Source organism: Mauremys reevesii, linkage group 7 (genome assembly GCF_016161935.1).
Source record: "Mauremys reevesii isolate NIE-2019 linkage group 7, ASM1616193v1, whole genome shotgun sequence".
NCBI classification, from domain to species: domain Eukaryota; kingdom Metazoa; phylum Chordata; order Testudines; family Geoemydidae; genus Mauremys; species Mauremys reevesii.
In genome coordinates, this window is record NC_052629.1 from 31,110,514 (window position 1) to 31,131,462 (window position 20,949).

Here is a 20,949-nt window from a genome sequence, read left to right on the forward strand (position 1 = left end):
ATGAGTTTGTCAGAGACATCATCTGGAAGAGATGTTGGGTCTGATTCTCCACTACCTTGAGCCTAATTTAGTAATTTATATCTATGCAAAATGAGTGTAAAATGACACCAGTAATTCATGTCAGAATTTCAGTACATTCCAGAGTAAGTGACAAAGTTTCATGTATCAGAGGGGTAGCCGTGTTAGTCTGGATCTGTAAAAGAGTCCTGTGGCACATTATAGACTAACAGACATTTTGGAGCATGAGCTTTCGTGAGTGAATACCCACTTCGTTGGATGTTTCATGTAAGAGTAATATAATTAACATGGAGGCATACCATTTCTGCAAAAACACTAAATGTTCCTTCTGCAAAGCTATTAAACTTCTTTTCAACTGCAGTCAACCCAAGCCAAATGTTAACTCTCAGCTGCACTGGAATTTTGGCACCGTTGTTCTTGTCCTGTGGGTACTGGAATATGTAAAAAGAATAGTTATCCTAGACAGTAAATGTAGGTTTTGAATAAATGTACATAATAGCTCAGACATATAGAAAATAATACATGGCTTATTCAAATACTCCTGCACTGCAGTTTCCTGCTTCAGTGGTTACTTCAAAATGTCTTTATCAGCAAACCCCCTATTGCTTGACAGATATTACCAGAAAACATCCTTAAAGTAGAACCTCACCCTTGATTTACTGGCATGTAAGAGCTAAGCATAGGAAGATTGTTGCTTAACTCCTTTCCTGTGTTTCCTTTCCAAAGTCTCACACACTAATGAGTTTGCCTCTGCCCAGTACTGAGAACAATTATAAGTTCATAGTTCAGCATTGGTATTAGTATTTCTTTGTCACAAGAGGCTTGAAATGCAGAGGTCAGAAAGAATGTTTCACTCAAATAGTAGGCAAGGGTTATACACAGTACACAGATGGACACACGCTGGAAGTTTTAAGGTAAGAGATTGTCTACACTGGGAAATTTCCTGGTATAACTATACTGATATATCCTGGAATAAGAGTGCCTTTTTCTGGTTTAATTGACTTTCAAAGAGACAAACTTAACCAGAAAAATTCACTCTAATTCTGGAATAAGGGTGTGCACCCAGAGAGTTATACTAGTATAACTATAGCAGTCTAATTACACTGGTATAGCTATGTGGGAAGATTTCCTTAAGACAAGCCTTAAGTATTAGGTTCAGATTAACATCCAAAAGTTTGAATATTTATTAGCAGCTTCTCTGAATTATTCAAATCCCACCCAGTAAGAGTCCCTCGCCACGACAGATCCATCCACATGCCTTCTAGCAGCATCAGCTCCCACATTGGCAGAATAACTGGATCACATTTCTGAGCTCTTGGATGAGGTTGATTCTGATTCTCTGTTACAATGGGCTTTCCTGTCATACTCTGTGTGCTGTTTTGGGGAAAGCATCTGCAATTTGGCTCTTTGTGGCTGACACCTCGCACCTTGAGTCTTATCAATCCACCACTTCAGAATTCTTACACCTCTCCTGTGCCACTGTCAGACTGCGCCATACTGTATATTCTGCCAGCAGCTAGCTACTTAGGCTGCTGTCACCCACTCACAAGTTTTTCTGTCTCGTTTTGTAGCAAGTTGCACTAGAAATGGCTTTCCCTTATGCTAAGGATCCGAGGGTACAGTATGACCCTATGCCTCTTAATGGATGTACACATGCCTTTCATGGATTTAACTTTTCATAAAATTAGCTAAGGGAAAACGTCTGATGTTAACAAAAATAGCACTTTTTAAATTCAAGCTGTAGTGTTTAAAGTGCATAATGAAATTATCACAGTACCTTTAGAAAGATGGTCTGGGTCTTTCCACAGTATTTACCAGATGCTTCAGTGCTTGTAGTGGAATACAAAACCTGGTGTGCGGGAATGCGGGCATAAGCTAGTCTCTTCTCTCCCCGGATCATCCAGATGATCACATCAGGAATACTGCTTTGTGGCTGTTTTTTTTTTAAAAAAGAAAAAAGAATCAAAACTATATTCTGCAATTAGCAGAATTTCCAACTAATCCAGTGTTTGGAGAGCAAAAACTGAAATCAGGCATCTTTCAGGGATTTATTTAAGACAAAACAGAAATATGGATTCATGATACTAATATATGGGAGGAAATTTTCTTTTGCAAATAATTAAATGTCATTCTCTTCTGAGATGATGATTAGAAAAAAAACAAATAAGTCATAAAAAGATTTGATAAAGAAGCTGGAGGTATTCTATGAACATATTCAGTCACAAATGGTTTATAATGAATATTCTAGGCTAGATCCTTTGGCCCATTATGTCCCTTTTGTGCTGCTCCACTATTAAGGAATTCTTGGCCTACATGGAGCCTAAAGTCAATGGGACTTAAGTACACATTTAAAGGCTTTCCTGAATAAGGATGGACTTACGCACATGCTTAGGTGCCTTCCTAAATCAGGGCCTGAAAGATGAAATAATTGTAACAAGAACTTTAGCAGAATCTAAGTAAACACCCTGCCAGCTCTGTGCTGCCCCTTATACACTTCTGTTGGCTGTGTGCTAATTGTGAGTCTCAAACTGGCTATCGTGGTTTTTACCAGTGATTTTTAAAATTAGCAATGGCAAAGAGAAGATGAATATCGCTATAGATGATATGAAAACAAATTACAAGACTAGCTCATGTGAAAACAGGCATTTATTATGGTCTAAAGTTACTCAAGGGATTAAAACAAATTAGAATAACTGGTCTAAGCCCAATTTAAATAGGCTTCTATAGCTGCTGACCCACAGAAATTCTGGATGCACGAACCTTAAGGAAATGTGCAATTCTGGGATGAAAGTAAAATATTCTCCCCCTTTAAGAAAGCTCCAGACAGCCTCATTAGGCAGACAGTGCTGCCCCTTTATCTAGATTAGATCCAAGTCTCTGGGACTTATCCTGCTACCCTAAGCCAAGAAAAATTCTCGTCAACTGCAATTAAAAACTTTACATTAAAATACATTTTAAACATATTCCTGGAAAGAAGTATTTTTCACCTTCTGAATTTTAAAATTACTGGGTGGAGAAGAATGGACGAAGGTTTCTTTTAAGCTTGAATCTGGTGTATATGCAGGCATTGGAGTTTTTTTGCAGAAACTGTATCTTTTTAAACCAACTGAATCATATGTATTTTGAAGTACTGACCTCTTCGGTCAATTGCATTAATTTATCCAACCAGTCTTCGATTTCTGCCAAAGTGGCCTTCACATCGGTAGCGTCATTTCTCATCCTTGTTGCTGCCTCTAGAATGTGTTTGAGAGACCTGAGGCGCAGGTTTTGTATCTGTGTGTCAAGGACTGTGACATTGGATTTGGCTTCTAAGAGGGGAAATGGCTTACTGAAAAGAGAAACAAAAACTTTTAATAATATAAATCTTCCCTCTTAGCATCTAATTTCATTAACAGATGTTCAAGAAGCATAGGTGTTCATACTTAAAGAAAACATTTAATTAAGCCCTATAATATTATGTATCATCAGTAGTATTTCCCCATGGTGACAGAAATAACAGAAATCCATCAGAATAACACTATAAGGTCCAGTCCTGCAGACACTCCTCTTGGGCCTAATGCTTACTAAAGAGTTTAAGCCCACTGAGTGCAGGCCTAGGCTTATAATAAGTACTTGTAGTAGAATACAAAACCTGGTGTGCGGGAATGCGGGCATAAGCTAGTCTCTTCTCTCCCCGGATCATCCAGATGATCACATCAGGAATACTGTTTTGTGGCTTAGATAGATGTAATTTCTTTTGCTACACTTTTCAATTTTTCTACATATCAAATTAACGTAGAAGATTCATGCCTAGAAATGGATTTCAAAGGTGAAATCAACATTTTCAAACTAAAGTTAGACTCTTTTCATTGACTGAAAGCTGTGAGTGCTCGGTAGTTCTGACAAGTAACCCACTTATTTAAGTATCATTCTAACTATGAAGTTATCTAACTTTCAGGCACTCAAGTTTGAAAATTTGCACCAAAGTCCACTGCATAGAAATTGGTGAGACACCAGGGTGCACAGTTGCAATGAACATAACTGGGAAATTCTACAGTAGAACAGCACACCCCAGGGAAGACAGTGATTGCATTGATTTGTTAAAGCAATAGATAGCTTTTCTGAGGTCTTCAAATATAATCCTTTTACAGGAGCTCCTTGCTACTCAGTTCATTAAGGTACATTTAATATGGCATAAGAAGAAGCTATTTTTCAGAGCATTTTCTTGAGTGGTTGGTGAGATTGAAAAGACTTACTACTCTCTGAATCTGAACCAGGGGCACAAAAGCTCTGACCCTGCAAAGCCTTAATGCCGGCTGTATTGCATACTATCGTAAGTAGTCCCATTACCTGGAATGTAAGTACTACATTTGGTAATAGGTGTTTGTGGGACGGGGCCTAAATTTAATAGAACTCAGGCTACACCAGCTACCTCCTGAAAGCTGCTGCAGATTTCAGATTTATAAAGAGCCTTAAAGCTTGTGGCAGATTTCTAGTCACTTAAAATATAATGTGACAAGGAAACTTCTTTTACAAATACAATATATGGAATTATGTTTCTTAATGCAATTCATAAGTTTATTGTAAACTCTTTAGTGACAATATGTTTGTACAGCGCCTAGCACAATGGGGCACTAACTTATTTGATGCCCCTGGGTGTTACCACAATAAAATTGTTTAATAATACGTTTAATAAAGCCATGGGAATTGTTTGAAAGAGCATGTGTGTGTGCACAAGCGTGTGAGAGAGATTTTTTAATATATATAAAGTGGATGTACCCACACTTTTCATGTGGTTGTAATGACATGAGACTAGGACTGGTCCTAGTCAGTGTACTGTCCTAAATGAATTTCAATATGCCAATCCCTTTCTGCCCATCCATTCTGTCCTGCCCCTTATTAAACATTTTACTAGGTCATTTAAATTTCATTTAGGAATTAAAATTCCTATTAGTGATTTCTTACTAAAATGTACTATAACTCCATTGTGTTGAGTATCAGGCCTGGTCTACACTAAGGGGGGGGGTCGAACTAAGGTACGCGACTTCAGCTACGCGAATAGCGTAGCTGAAGTCGAAGTACCTTAGTTCGGGCTACTCACCTGTCCAGACCCTGCGGGATCGAAGTCCGCGGCTCCAAGGTCGACTCCGCCACCGCCGTTCGCGGTGGTGGAGTTCCGGAGTCGACCGGAGCGCGTGGGGAGTTCGAACTATCGTGTCTTGATTAGACGCAATAGTTCGAACTCCGAGAAGTCGAACTCTCTGCATCGACCCGCGCGGTAAGTATAGACCTACCCTCAGAGGGGTAGCCGTGTTAGTCTGGATCTGTAAAAGCAGCAAAGAATCCTGTGGCACCTTATAGACTAACAGACGTTTTAGAGCATGAGCTTTCGAGGGTGAATACCCACTTCGTCGGATGCAAGTAGGAGGATGAGGTCCTGTGCTAGTCTTTTAATTTAATCCTCCCTGATTGAACTAACCTCGTTATCTCTAGCTTGCTTCTTGCTTGCATATATATACCTGCCCCTGGAAATTTCCACTACTTGCATCCGACGAAGTGGGTATTCACCCTCGAAAGCTCATGCTCTAAAACGTCTGTTAGTCTATAAGGTGCCACAGGATTCTTTGCTCCATTGTGTTGGTTCTTCTCTTTCCCTTCCCTTCCTTATTTTTTTTTCACTCCACTTCCTGTATATCTTGGTGAATCTCTTCCTCCCTCTTTTTATGTTTTCTCTCCAATTTTTCTAGTGTAAAATTCTTCCCTCTGTTCTACTTTTTTCTTTTTCCTGTTTTTTTATGTTGTTTTCTCATCAACTTTACCCATGATTTTTCAATCTCTCTCTCCTCCAGTTCAGTCTCTCTTCTCTCTCATACTGCCCATTAATATCTCTCTCCTTTCTTCTCCAATCCCTTCTCCCAAGTTTAGAAATTATTCTCCTCCAAACAACCCAGCTCGGACACTTATTGGTCTGTCTAAACACACACAACATACTGACTCACTTTCATTTCCTCCCAGGAAAGTCATCCCATCACAGAAACTTTTGAACAGATTTTTTGTGCCCTGGCCTCCGAGGAGAAACTGGGAGTTCTCCTCTCTCCCTTCCCTATGAGTGGGGCTGCTAGAGAAGATTCTTTTCCCTCCTGCCCAAGAAAAAGAGCCTCTGTGGAAGACCTTTCTTCCTTCTCATGGTGGGAAGCATAGGTGCCTTGAACAGCTGGGCCTCTGGACTGAGTGCATTGATCAGGGCTCAGGTGGCTCTGCCTGGCGTAGTGTCTGACCAGGTTGAACTGAGTTCCAGCCATCTGTTCAGCATCAGCTCTGCTGGGCTGCTTCACAGTAAACACTGTTTTCTGTGATGTCACCCCTAAAACTCAGCCCTTTGGAGAGAAGACAAGGCTAGAATTCTCAAAGGCGTTTAATGGAGTTAGGCACCCAAATCCCATCATCTTTCAATGGGATTTAAACACCTAATTTCTTCAGGCACTTCTGAAAATCTCAGTCTCTGAAGTTATATCAAAACATGGGTAACCACACAGCTAACTGATGAATTCCAGCAACCAGGTACTAGACAGTATTACTCTGAGATTTGCACTTTGTCCTAATAACATGTACCAAAAAAAAAAAATTCCTTCAACTACATTTTTACAAACTGTTTGAGCCCATAAAGGAGATGCTGATATTCCATATCAACAAAATATCCCCAGTAGACAACAGCTGAATGTATAACACCATAGAAGCCAAATTACACTTTCAGAGTGTGAGACTATGAGTGTGTGTGAATGTGAGGAGGGGACGAAGGACACTACATAGCCACAATTTCAAGAATGACCCTGCTCAACAGTTTTTTTTTAAAGTGCTGTTTCATTATTGTCCATTATTAATATAAAATGGAATGATAGGGCAAAAGAAATGGGTTCTAAGGTGATTTTCACATTGTCTTATCTTCATGGGCTTTGAATTATGAGTTATACAATAACTTTTACCTTGTATCTTCTATAAGTTCATCGATCAGCTTCAGCCATATCTCTGCCAACTGGTTTTCAGAAACTTTAGCCTGTATTCCTGACTTTAGGGCAGCTATGTTGGATTGCTGGAGTGTTTAAAGAAAAGGTGCAGAATATATAAACTTACATTCTGTTATTAGTTTTAATGTGAGATCCACTCCTACATTCAACAAAACAACATATATTTTGCTAGAAAAACCCAAAGACCACAAAGAAAGATGTTCAGACATTTAATAGCCCTGATCCTGCATTCCTTGCAAAACTGGTGAGACAGGAGTGCAGGGTTAGGCCCAATATGCTTAACAGTACATAATATTGCACCTGCGTACCAATTAAAATGCCTCCTATGGCCCTATGCATCCCCTCCTGTATAGTTTACTCCTTCTTCTGGCAGGAATACACTGCAGGGGGGATGGTTGTCACTTCCCAAAATACAGACATACAATTAACTCTGCTTTTGCAGCATTAATGCATGTCTGTTCTGGAGAGAAAAATACGTGCCAGATTCAGTTCCAGAATTTGCTCTTAAAGCCCTCCTTTCCACCCCATCCCTAAATTCACACAAATAATTTAGATGGAAAACATGAGACTAAAATAAAAAGTCCTGAATCACTTACCAGTCTTTCAGCCATGGTTAGGATTAGGTTCACCGGGTCTAGTCTATGACTTATGTCCTCCCAAAAGGAAGTCAGTGTCACTACTGGCTTTCTGTTCACCCATGGCAGGTAATAATAGTAGTTACCTGGTGTGAAACATTGATGTGTTAAGAGTTGTTTTTGAGAGAATGAATACATACTTTCTAAGGACTTGAAACTATCATCCTTAGTTATGTTGAGTAGTATCTTATTCTGTGATTAGTTCCATTGATTTCAGTTGGCCTATTCAGGCAGGAAGGTATTATTCAGTGAGAAGATGGCAGAATCTTGCCCTCATTTATCTAATGGATTTATATTTTTCAGGTAAAGTAGAATAAGCATTTGACTTGAATAATTTAGAAAGCCAATAAGGTGTTTTTTTAAAATCATCTGATAACATTTTTACAATATTCTCTCCAGTAATTCACGTGTGAAAGTAGCTTTATATATTTTTTTCCTTTAGAATAAAAATGTTCTAAAATAATTTTATGAGAGCAAAATTATTTGCTTTGTCTAGTAAATAAAAAAAACATGAAAACAACCTAAAGTGTGCAATAACTAAAGCAAAAATTAAAAGTATTTTATAGGTTACTAATCAATCTAGTCTATCTGCTTTTAAGATGCCAATCATTTGTCTAAGCACTGAACAAGAGTTGTGAAGAAAGCACAGAAAGTTCAAAACAGTATTTTCCTCTTTCATATCCCTAGTTTTTCTGTGCTTGTGTTTATAATTTTTTTTATTGGTGCCCAGGACCTATTGACTTCAATTTGTATCAACCCCAAATTGGACAGATTTCATGTGTAACTAATTACAATATATCACAAGATATCAAGAGCAAATACAAATTTACATATTACTTTCAATCATATTTTCAGTAGTCTTTCAACAAATCAAGGTTGTTGTCAGGGCTGGCTCCAGGCCCCAGCACGCCAAGCGGAGCACCCCCGGTCGCCGGGAGGGCGGCAGGCGGCTCCGGTGGACCTCCCGCAGACGTGCCTGCGGAGGGTCCACTGGTCCCGCAGCTCCAGTGGACCTCCCGCAGGCATGCCTGCGGATGATCCACCAGAGCCGTGGGACCAGCGGACCCTCCGCAGGCACGTCTGCGGGAGGTCCACCGGAGCCGTGGGACCGGCAACCGCCAGAGCGCCCCCCGCGGCGTGCCACCGTGCTTGGGGCAGCGAAATTTCTAGAGCCGCCCCTGGTTGTTGTGATCCTAAAATTTGATCAATAAACAGATTTTTTTCCAAAAGAGAATTCTGTATCTTTATAGCCACACTTCTATAGCATACTTACCATCAAATACAACACGGCTGTATTGAGTTGTTGATGCCAAAGGCTTACAGGTAGTGTCAAACTTGTTCCCATAATTACCAATGCTAACCTCAAACTGGATAGCCTCACCAATATCTTGCAGCATGGTAGCAGAATGAAACACAGCAGAAAGGCTGAACTTTCGTCTGCGCTGATATTTCTGTACAGTATTACAAGAGTTTTTGTTTTAATTAATTAACTGCATGTAATGGTAGAGGATTAGAGAAAAGTAGCAGTATCTACATGGAAACAACATCTATCTTAATACTTTTACACATTTCTGTGAAACGCACATATGTACATACACACACACACACTCCAAATAAACAGAGGTGAAAATAGAAATGTGTAATAAAATAATACATTTGAAATAGTAAAGATTTCTTAAATCACAATTTCTATGCTGGGAGGAAGGGAAAGTAATTTTTGCAGCCATATAATCAGTAATTTTTGTGGGGAGGTTTTCTGATTGTATTATTAATGACACGAATAACTAAAGGATTTCATTATTACAATTTTAGTAGGTCATGTAATTCTCCAAAAACAGTAAAACCAAACATTTCGCATCCATATATATTTACAAGTGCACCAGGAATTACCTCAACAACCAGTACGTCATCACTGGAGATCGCCTCTATCTTTTTATTCACAGATTTACTGTCAAGTATTGTAGATAGTTCAACTAGGATTCTGCCTCTGTAAGCAACTCCTTCCTCCTGTAAGACAATCACACAAAATTCTATATCTAACAGCTGGCCAACAAAATTGGAGTTGAAAGTCTGGCTCCCTTGAAGTTAATGGCAATATTGCCATTGACCTTAATGAGGTCAGGATTTCACACAAACTTACATAATTGAACAAATATAAAATAATCATGGGCTTTAATTTCTATTATAAGTGAAGAGCAAATATATTTAAGAAATAAGAAACAGTAAATGACAGATGCAATGTTTTTGAATGTTTTATTCTGGACAGCACCAAAACCATTGGTATTAAGCAAATATATAATATATAGACTGGATTTGTAGAGTAATTGAAAACTACTGCCCCTTAGGTTGAAGAAGTGGCTACATTGGGACATATATACTACAAGCATCAAATGGGTAATTACTGCCAACTGGAGATCACATTGTAGCCCAAAGTAGATAGGTTTTCCTATAAGTTATATCCTTCAGCCTCCATACAATCATTAATCCTTCTGAAGTTGCATTTTAATCTTAAATGACCTGGAGAATCAGCTGCTTTCTGTTGAGGCTTTTCTATATTAGTTATTAGGATAATGTGTCCCTCTGTTTTAGACAACGACAGAGCTTCAGCAGTAATATGGGCTGCTGTGCAGAGCAAGTAATGGCCATGGTCCTCCCCACTTGCAGATCTTTTGAGATCCATAAGGAAATCCCATAGTTCTTGGAGTATAAAAGATGTCTGGAGAATCTGCAAGGAACCCCATGCCCTTGGCAGCACCTCTATGCCAGCACCGCTCCCCGAGAAACTATTCTACCAGGGCATCTCATTTGACCGGGCCCCAAATCATTCTTGACAGTGTCCGATGGTGGGCTGCAGTGTCAGTATTTTTACTTATATGAGAAAATCTCATTGGTTTTCCAAGGGATAATGCCATACAGAGAGGCTATCCCTAGCCATGCCTAGTCATAAACTCCTTTCCAGAATCCCAGATCTCCAAATGTGCATGGCTTGTGTGTACAGGCTCTGTGGATAGGAGGCAAGGTGGGAGGATGAAACCATGTTGGCTCAAACCTATCTCTGTGGCAGATTTTGGAGATATTTTCTGTTTCTTTCATCCCATCTGTGGGGGAAATCTAGTGGATGATATATGGCACTTGGAGAATTATTTCTTGGGAGTCGGCAGAGGTATCAAGATCTATAGGGAAATCTCACTGATCTTGGGGCATCTGGGGAGAGCAGGACATTTTCATGGAGGCTCAGTGTCCTTCCCCACCCCCCATCTGATCCCCATCTTGCTTTCCCATGACAGCTTTCCTCATGGCAGTATGGCTAATCAGCAGGTCTCACTCATGCTCTTTAGCCAGTGCTCCACTCCCCTTTGTGTGAGTGTTCAAATATGCAGAAGGGGAGATAGTTTAAAATAATGTTGGTAGGTTCAACCTTCTCTTATTGCTACAACATCCCTGTGGGATTGGATGGGACACTGCCATGGAGAACAGCCATATCAAAATACCTACGGACAAGGGGCTTCTATTGGACTGGGAGAAGAGGTTCAATATATAATGAAATTGCTGCTCTTCCCTTAAAATCCCTCACCTGAGATTTGTCTCATTTCATTCCCCTGTGCCAATGGGACTAGAGTGGGAATCCAGTGGCCTCAATCTATATGATCCCAAATGCTCATTCATAAGTGTGTATACAATTGAAATGTCCACAAATAGAAAAATATTCCTGTTCCATTTATTAAATAGTGACATCATGCTAAGTGTACAGTATGTTATTTTGCAAAAACAAAAATAAAAAGTTCTTTCTTTACATTTGTCTTAAACTTAATTAAAACCAATTCAGTTTACATTATTGATAATAACAGTTGTTTTGATCTGTTTGTATTATAGAAGAGAAACTAACCTTTCCAGAGTTTAGTTCATCATAGGGGTCTGGGAATCCAGTGTATTCTCTTGGGCTTCCATAAAGGTTTAGGTAACAGGGCCCAAATGTTGGTAAAAAGCCCACCTCTGTTTCCCCTGTGTTCACTAATAGGCAAACGTCATCATTAGAAATTAACTAATCATCTTCTAGAGCCACAAGGGTATTGAACTTTAAATTCAGATACAGTAAAATAAATGTTAGATATTAGTTGTTAGTAAAGTAAGAACACTTTATTCCATGGCTGTATCCCAGTAATATGAATTTAATATATCTATTTGCATAGATATATCTGTCCCTAGTTGTTTACATGGCTGTAAGATTTTTAAATTAGATAATACTTTATGCAATAAAACCCCCACAGAATAAATTGACCTTATGCTACATTCCCACCATCAAAATTTCATTTATGTGAAAGACCAATACAATTTTAAAACAAAGTACAAATTTTAATATAAAAAATATTTTCACAAATAGAATGAACTGAATACCCAATACCACTGGCTTTCACTTAAATGTACCACGGATTATGTTCTAGCTAACAATAAAGATGTGCACAGTAGCTGGAAGGTTAGTGTTCAGCATCACAGAATATGCCTAGTTAATCATACTGTTTTTAGTGTGCTACTGAAGTGACTCAAGTCTGTTAGTAGAAGGACTAACAGAACGAAAATTATTAAAGTATACCACAGTATATAACACTATTAAGTAGCCTATTCACCATACCTGGAGGTAGAGTAGTATGTATTTTTTGTGCAAAATAGGGAAAAAATGAGATTTGGAGGCACTAATCTAAAAAAGATTTTCCATTATGCCAAAATAATTAAAAGAACTGCTGTATTCTTAGGTCTCAATCCTGCTCCCAATGAAGTCAATGACGAAACTCCCATTGACTGAAATTGGAGCATAACTAGATTTGGAAGTATTAGATTTGTATTAGTAAATGTCAGTAATGTTGATTTCACTATACATCTATAGAAACCAATGAAAAAGTATTTCCATGTGTAATAGAAATGTACAGATAGGCAGTCAGAAAGCAGTTGCTTGAGAACTCAGTAGTCAAAATCGAAGGATTTAGACTTTTGAATTAAGCTTCTTACAAATGGACTAGTAAATGAACAGTAAAAATAGGTATGATCTGTTGACTTAAGGATATTTACTTTGTATATTTTGACATGCACAGTTGGCAATTTGTGTTTTAACTGTTTCTACAGCTTTAACTGTTTGAACAACATCTGTCATTAAATAAATATCTGATCCCCTCCACATAATTTCTTATGACTCTGAAAATTTAAATGGATGAAAATAGAAAAAAATGCTTAAAATAATCAATTTTATCCATCAAAATTATAAAAATAAAAAGCTAAATTCTGCCATGCCTAAGCATAACAGAGAGCCTTAATTTCAATAATTTTGCCTGAGAAAGGAATGCAGGATAAGACTCAAAATTAGATGTATAGTCGCTCCCATTACTGCCTCTTTAGTGAAGTGATTGTCAGCCTGTATATTACAAACTTCTTTTTGAGTGGCCTAAAATTTCATTCAAGAGTGAAAGTCCACACATTCACTTAGTTTTCATAGATGAATATTTGTTTGCTATGATTATTTTTGATGATTCTGAATACAGTTCAATAGAATTTACATACCAATTATAGTCTAGAGCTAAAACACAAAAATGAATCCATAAGCATTTATTTGTCATTTTCTTAATTATAATGGGCAAAATAATTTAAATCCTTTTTTTAAATGTCTGGGTTTAGAATTTGTGTGCTAAAACCAGTGCTTTTTCAAATCATCACACTACAAAGACAAGACAAGGTGTTTCTAATTTAATGCTTACATCCCTTACCTATATCAATACTACAGCTGTAATTTGAGTACTGCTCTGCTCTAATTTTTGTAATTTTATGTTCGGTATCAAAATTATTTGTAGATAGAAGCATTACTCATATTATTGCTATTGCCATTTGGTTTTGTACATATGTACTGCAGCATGTATTATAGTAAGGCTTGAGTTTATTAAACTAAACAGGATACTGATTAACTGAAATGGTTGTAAGGCAGGGATGGGCAAAACTACAGCCTTGGGGCCACATCCGGCCCTTCAGACATTTTAATCCAGCACTCAAGCTCCTCTGGGGTGCGGGGTCAGGGGCTTGCCCCGCTCTGCACGGCGCCCAGAAGCAGCAGCACGTCCTCCCTCCAGCTCCTATGCATACGGGCATCCAGGGGGCTCTGCATGCTGCCCCCGCCCAAGCGCCACCCCCACAGCTCCCATTGGCCAGCGAACAGGGCCAACAGGAGCTGCAGGGGTGGCACCTGCAGTTGGGGCAGTGCGCAGAACCACCTGTCCGTGCCTCTGCGTAGGAGCCAGAGGAGGGACATGCTGCTGCTGCTTCCAGAAGCTGCTTGAGGTAAACGCCGCCCAGAGCCTGCACCCCTCACGCCCTCCCACGCCCCAACCCCTTGCCCCTGTCCTGATCCCACTCCTGCCCTCCAAACCCCTCGGTCCCACCCTCCTTCACCCTAGAGCCCACACCCCAGCCAGAGCCTTCAACCCCCTACCCACACCCCTGCCCCAGCCTGGATCCCCCTCCCACACTCTGAACTCATTTCTGGCCCCACTCCAGAGTCTGCACCCTCAGCTGGACCCTCACCCCAACCCCCAATTTCATGAGCAGTCATGGCCCACCATACAATTTCCATACCCAGATGTGGCCCTCGGGCCAAAAAGTTTGCCCACCCCTGTTGTAAAGGGAAGCAGGCTTTTGTTCTCTAGCTCTGGATTTATGGTAGTTAATTGTGCCTTTATGCAACATTTGTATATATCCCCTAAAAGTGCTCTTAAGGTTATTGGTAGGTGAACATATAAATAATACAAAAAATTAGAAATAAGTCAGTCATACACGCAGAGAAATACTCTACATTTGGAATGGTGCTTGAGATCAAGGGCATGATTCTGAGCTCTCTTCAGCTTTACCCTGGTGTATCTCCATTGTTTTTAATGGCGGTATTTCTCATCTATATTGCAGTAAATGAGATCAGAGTTAGGCTCCAGGTCTTTCATCAACACCTATCAGACTTTTCAGAAACTACTTTGGGGGAGGGATAGCTCAGTGGTTTGAGCATTGGCCTGCTAAACCCAGGGTTGTGAATTCAAACCTTGAGGGGACCATTTAGAGATGGGGGGAGCAAAAAACAAACTCACTCCTCCTCAGGGACAATACTTGGTCCTGCTAGTGAAGGCAGGGGATTGGACTCAGATGACCTTTCAAGGTCCCTTCCAGCTCTATGAGATAGGTCTCTGTCTCTCTCTCTTTGTGCTTCAGATTGTATTTTATATATATAATACAATCTGAAGCACAAAATGATGGCTTTACCATAGGATAAAGACAGAAGAATGTGAAGATAAAGGGCTAAATCCTACAAGTCTTTCACTGCCCCTCACTGACTACAGAGCAATATGTAAAGTTAGCGGGATAGTAAAAGGGAATATGAATGTCCCAGTGTTTCTTACTGGCAAAACAAATGCAGTTGTGTCAACTTTGCAGAATGTAAAATGGTTCTGTGCCTTGTGCTTTGTCTGCTTCCAGGTTAGTAAACTTTGTCCATTTTGTCAAAGTTTTCAGTGGTTCACATTCTTTCATGTCTAAACTACAGAGAGTGGATGGGGCCACAGGACTCCTAAATACTTTTACATTTTAATATTCATCTGGACAGCGCATGTTACATTCAGATTATGTAGCTGTTTTTTTTTTCTTAGTTGAGTTTGGACCACAGAGAGATTCAGTCATAGGTCTTTATATGAAATGAAATGACTTTACTATTGGAAAAAATATCTGGAACTGGCCTGATGACCTTTTATTGTAGATAATTATTAAATGCCCCAGCTCTTCTTACATATAAAGTCCTCAGAGTTCATTGAGGTTGCACAGGTATATCTGAAGACAGAATTTGGCCCATATTTACATCTTTCCTGAAGATGGAATACTACTATAATCTAATTTGAGTATTGACTTTTCCCTGATTATTGCAGCTCTCAAGGGATAATGTTGTTGGGAAAGATTAATGGTAAATGCAGGGTCCTGTAGAGATTTGTATATTGCTTATATATAAGGCCCTCCTTAACTTGCAATATTGTGGAAATTGCAGATTCTGCAATATTAGGTTTTCATCACAATTTTGACAGCAGGAGCCCCGAGCCCCTGCTCTCTGCTCCGGGCCCCTAACAGTGAGAGCCCTTGCTCTCAGCCTCACCAGGCCAACAGTAGGAGCCTCTGCTCTCAGCCCCAGGCCCCTGACAGTGGAAAATAACAGAAAAGTAATAATGGACTTTATTACTGGAAATAATAAGGTCCATTATTACTTTTCTACAATTTTCCATGGTTTGCCTGCAACTCAGCTGCAATTTTTTGACAATCATCTTGCAATTCAAGTAGGGCCTTAGTTGTATATATTCTAAATCATGCTAAAATGAGCAGGGTTGGCTCCAGGCAGCAGCACAGCAAGCAAGTGCTTGGGGCGGCCAATGGGAAGGGGTGGCACGTCCAGCTCTTCGGCGGCAAGTCTCTCAGTCCTTCTCGGAGGGAAGGACCTGCTGCCGAATTGCCGCCGAAGAATGAAGCAGCAGCGGTAGAGCTGCCGCCGAAGTGCCGCCAATCACGGCTTTTTTTTTTTTCCCCTGCCGCTTGGGGCAGCAAAAACGCTGGATCCAGCACCTAAAAATGATTTTGCTTCAACAAGCTAATCATCTAGATTTGGAAAAACAAAGCAACCTGGTTTCCTAAAGTGAATGACTCTACAACCATAATTTTGGTTAAAGTTGTGGATGCGGTATATTTTAGAATTGAATGTAAGGAGCATAAAACTTTAGTGTAGGTAAAATTCAGCTCTATGCAAAGGGCTAAGAATTGTCCAGACTTTTGGTGAGCCATTTTAACTGGAGTAGAAACTTTTCTTTCAACCCTAAATGTTTTAATTTTCCTCTGTTTCTTCTGCCTTACATCTTAATACCACTGAAGTCATCTTCCACTGCTAAATGATCCAGGAACACTTGCCTCTGATATTAGAAACAAACATAGGGATAATACTAAAAAACCCTTCTTTCTAAAAATAGATTTCTATGTTGAATTAATCTGTATGCTGTTGCTGGTAAATTCAAACAAGCACATTTCTAAGAAATCAATGTTGTTTCATTTAAAGATGGTATGTTTAAAGAGCTGATTATCAGAAAGGCTTGAAAATGCTTCATAAAAATGATTTCAGCTTTTATTCACTATTAGTCTATTTTTCAGTAAGCCATGCTTGGTGAGCTATGCTGCACTTTTGGATCTGAGATAAGAAAACAAAGCATTTGGGTGGATAAACTTATTAACATTCAGTTACATTTCAACTGCATTGAAACTTAATCTGCATTTATTTCTATTAAATAAATGCAATTTTAACTTAATGATTTCCAAAAAACAGCTCTAGGTTATAATAATGCAAAGACCAATTTGTTCATAGTTAGAGTAAGTCAGGTTTCATTTTTCAGATCTATTTATCCACCCAGTTAAGCATAAGCAAAAGAGCTGTGAAATCTTTTAGTCAGTTCATTATTTACAGGGAGCTCTGCAGCAGCATACACAGTTGAGCTTTTCATTACTAACTGAAAAACTGCAAGCCATTTGTCAGAGTGCATAGTAACTGAAACAACTACACACTCAGCTCTAAAATGCAGCGCCACACATCAGCCAAATAGAAATATTTTCAAACCACTTCCAGTGCCAAAACTGATTTAAATAGTAAGTCATATTTAATAGTCTCCAAATGTAGCTTTGTATCCTTTACATATTATTTATTTTTTTAAAAATGTTTATAAAATAGCTTGGTTTTGTTTTGAGACAATATTGCTCAGATTGGGCACTGGACAGCAAAATCAAATTAAAGACCAAGATATAAACCTTCATATGATGAAGCCCCAGTTCCCGAAGATGAAAATTCTATATTATGAAAAGACAACAGGTTACATGACAAGAAATTATAGAGCTTAAAAATTAAACATATCAAAGTGCAATCTGCTTTAAAACTATATCAAAGCTGAAGTGACTCTGGAGTGGCCTAGAGTTTTGCTGCTTGAATAAAATGGGGTGTGGTATTTCCCTACTTTTATAAATTCTAAACAGAGAAAGACGTGCCCAGGGCTATCATCAAAATACAGTTTTGGTGTCTGTGAGTTTCAGCACCTCTGTCTGAGCACCACATATAAGATTTTTTATTTAAATACTTTAAATTACTATCTTAAAAACTAAAAATCATACAAACTGATTTTTTTGTGTCAAGCTTTTCACTTAAGGAAACAATCATGCTACAGATTAAAACATGTTAGGGTACTTTCATTTATTGGAATGATTAGACTAGTTCTAATCAGTTGATCTCTTGGAACCCAATTCTGCACACCTTGAAATCAGTGGGAGTGTTGCCATTGACTTCAAGGGGAGGAGAGTTGGGAATCTTATATTGAAGATCTGACACTGGAATAGCAATTTTCAGAAGAGATGTTGAGTAACTAAGCACCCAGATTTCAAATCAGAAACACAGAAGAAATTAAGTAACTTTGTCACAGAGGAGAAGGCAGAACAAACTTCATAGGCCCTAATCCTGCAAAGATTGGCACATGTTTAACTTTATGCACATGAATAGTTCTCAAACCAGTGTACTCACATGTATAAAGTTAAATACGTGCTCAAGTCTTTACAGGATTGAGGCCAATGTTGTTTTGTTTTTTAAATTACTTACCATAGCTTACTCATGGACAAGCAGGGCTGTTCTTAGACAACTATAAGGATGTTTTATTACATATATCTGAGAAAAGTAATAATTCAGAATTCAAATGATGGAAATTATTTGGGGCCAGCTTCCTTCAGGCTAACTCACCTTACTTGTTATATTAGACAGCTAAATAAATATTGAGCATAATTTACTGTGAACTCTTCTATGGGGACAGTTTAATATGCAGTAAAACTTTTATGACAAAGATTAAGCATGAATTTCTGGCAAAAGCAACACAATGCTTGGCAAGGAGTTGGCCCACCTATAAATGGAATCCTACTATAAGAAGATGAAATTGCGTGTGTGGTTAGAAACATGCTATGTGTAGATAAAGAAATTATTAATAAAATAAATTACAACATGATTGTAACTAATGGGAATAAACAAACTACCCTGAAATAGTTATAAACATAGCATAACAGAAACAGGAAGGAAATCTCAATTTTGTCTTTCCTTAACCATCTATGGGAAGAAAAATGTTGTTGGAGTATATTTTTATTGCAATATTTCAATAAGTTCACAGATCACACAAGCCCAATAGAGAAAATATCTCAGGAGGATGGAAACTTTGCCTATCTAGATGAGTTTTCTTGCAGTCATTATAAGTTTGGCTTTTTAGTTTTCTCAACAAGTAGCAGAACCACTTGACTGAACTGACTGAAAAACTTTGACATATGCTTGACTCCACTTAAACAAATAATTTAATTGAAAACTATTGAATGAATCCAGTGATTTGCAGTTTAGGTGGGCTCAGGCAATGCGATATAGAACCCCTCTCTTCTAGATCACTGGTCTGAGTAGTAACCAAGAGTCATTGCCATTTGACCACTGTTTAGTGGCATATGGGAAATGAGAGGTTGTCTTGGACCAGTTCTTACCAGACTGGTGTTCAAATCACTATTGGCGTCTTATAGGCAGTCTCATCAGGAAGACTGGCTAATCTCCTCTTGACTTCAAGCTGTTTCTCCAAAATCAAGGTTTCGGGCATGGTGGCAAGAAGTGGCGGGCAAGGTCACATTTGCTATGGCTCCCCATTCTATACTGGTTCTGAAATAGTGAACTTCAAATTGGCCCCTTTCATAAATGCTGAATTCACTAAAAATATCCTGTAGCACTCTGGATTATATCTATACATCAACACTAGATCAACAGAAGTATTAAGTTATATGGAGTTTGAAATATTCAATAAAGTTTTCTATGTGTACCAGAAAACTGAGTTTTGAATTATGTAGTATATTCAGAATACTTTCTTGAATTTTGTGAATTAATTATTAATACTTCGGTACCATAAGATTTTTCAAAAAGTAAAGTTGCTGTTCTGGAAAGTGGCCAATTTGAAAGCACTGAAAACAAGATCTTCTTTAAGCCACAGAACTGGTATAACCCAGGGAAGTCCAGCAAAGCAAACTTCCCTATGCTGTCCCACCATTTCTCTTAAATACACAGAAAATACTTGCTGAATTGTATAAGTTGAATAACTCACCTTCTACTTCTCCACCAGAAGCAGCAATTTTGGAGAGACTTAAATACGTTGTTCCTACTACATCATTTTTTGTAAGACGATCCCTATATGAAATGTAAGATTGTAATTAAATGCAACACTGGTCATCCTAAACAGAGGCAAACTACAAATGGCTAAATGTATTTACAGGGTATATATGTTTAGACCACCTGACATGTTTTATTAACAAAAGGCCAGATGACGTCTGGCTCTTACATAGCTGTGTAGTAGGAGGAGAGAGAATAAGAAGCTGCTCCCAGCATTGCAGAGTTCAAGGGTCAGGCAGAATTTCAGTCTCAGAACTGGCAGTCCAGCTAGAGAAAGTAAGTTGCAGCCAATAAAGGTGTGTAGTAATCAGAGATGTGCAATCTCTGTAAACTTGGGAACTCCAAGAAATATTCTGCTCTGCTCCCTAGGGGTTGGGTGGCTCCATCCCCAGCCTAGAACTATGCCTAACAGGCACAATCAGGCCCACAATAAGAATAATAAAATTTGTAACTTGAGCATATTAATATCTGGCCCACTTGTCCAAAAATTGTACACAGGCTTGATATACTCAATATCAGTTAATGTCATGTTAATCAATATAATCTACATTGCTGACTAGAGTTAGGCAAATAATTACAAAAATAGTCATTTAAATTTTGGAAATAAACATATTATGGAATTAATGTATGTTTGCAAATATTGGTGAATTATTTGCCTACCACTACAAGTTGGGCAAATAATGGGGAAGAATTGTAAAATAATTTATTAGAAAGTTATTCTATAAGTATTATTGAACCCACTCGCATGTTGATTGTACAATGCACAGAAATCAATAGTGTGCCAATGCCATACTATTTATGGCCCCAATGCAGGAAAGCATCAGTGTTCAGGAAGGGTAATTAAGCATTTGCTTAAGTGCTTTACAGAATCAGGGCGTATGGTTCCAAAACCCTGTGGAAAGACAGGATTTTTTCCACTCAACACAATTTTATTTTGTTTAATACTTTATACAAAAGAGTCAAAACTCACCAGTCAAAAACTGTTAATCTTATTTTTTCACACATTGAGGGAAACTAGAAAAAAGTAGAG

General features: G+C 38.6%; 1 protein-coding gene across 2 annotated transcripts in view; it reads right to left on the reverse strand.

Moving 5' to 3' along the window:
• The window catches only part of MYOF (myoferlin), a 113,448-nt gene that overhangs the window by 41,174 nt on the left and 51,325 nt on the right, over positions 1 to 20,949 (reverse strand). Inside the window, exons 15-25 of one of the 2 annotated variants that reach the window (XM_039480976.1) lie at positions 20,890 to 20,933; positions 19,855 to 19,937; positions 17,504 to 17,542; positions 11,544 to 11,668; positions 9,548 to 9,664; positions 8,931 to 9,108; positions 7,619 to 7,743; positions 6,981 to 7,087; positions 3,154 to 3,346; positions 1,796 to 1,951; positions 318 to 449 (exon numbers count right to left, since the gene is read on the reverse strand). In XM_039480976.1, the coding sequence (XP_039336910.1) occupies positions 318 to 449; positions 1,796 to 1,951; positions 3,154 to 3,346; positions 6,981 to 7,087; positions 7,619 to 7,743; positions 8,931 to 9,108; positions 9,548 to 9,664; positions 11,544 to 11,668; positions 17,504 to 17,542; positions 19,855 to 19,937; positions 20,890 to 20,933 (1,299 nt within the window). The remainder of the gene's footprint in view (positions 1 to 317; positions 450 to 1,795; positions 1,952 to 3,153; positions 3,347 to 6,980; positions 7,088 to 7,618; positions 7,744 to 8,930; positions 9,109 to 9,547; positions 9,665 to 11,543; positions 11,669 to 17,503; positions 17,543 to 19,854; positions 19,938 to 20,889; positions 20,934 to 20,949) is intronic. The other variant, XM_039480977.1, reaches the window with a different exon arrangement.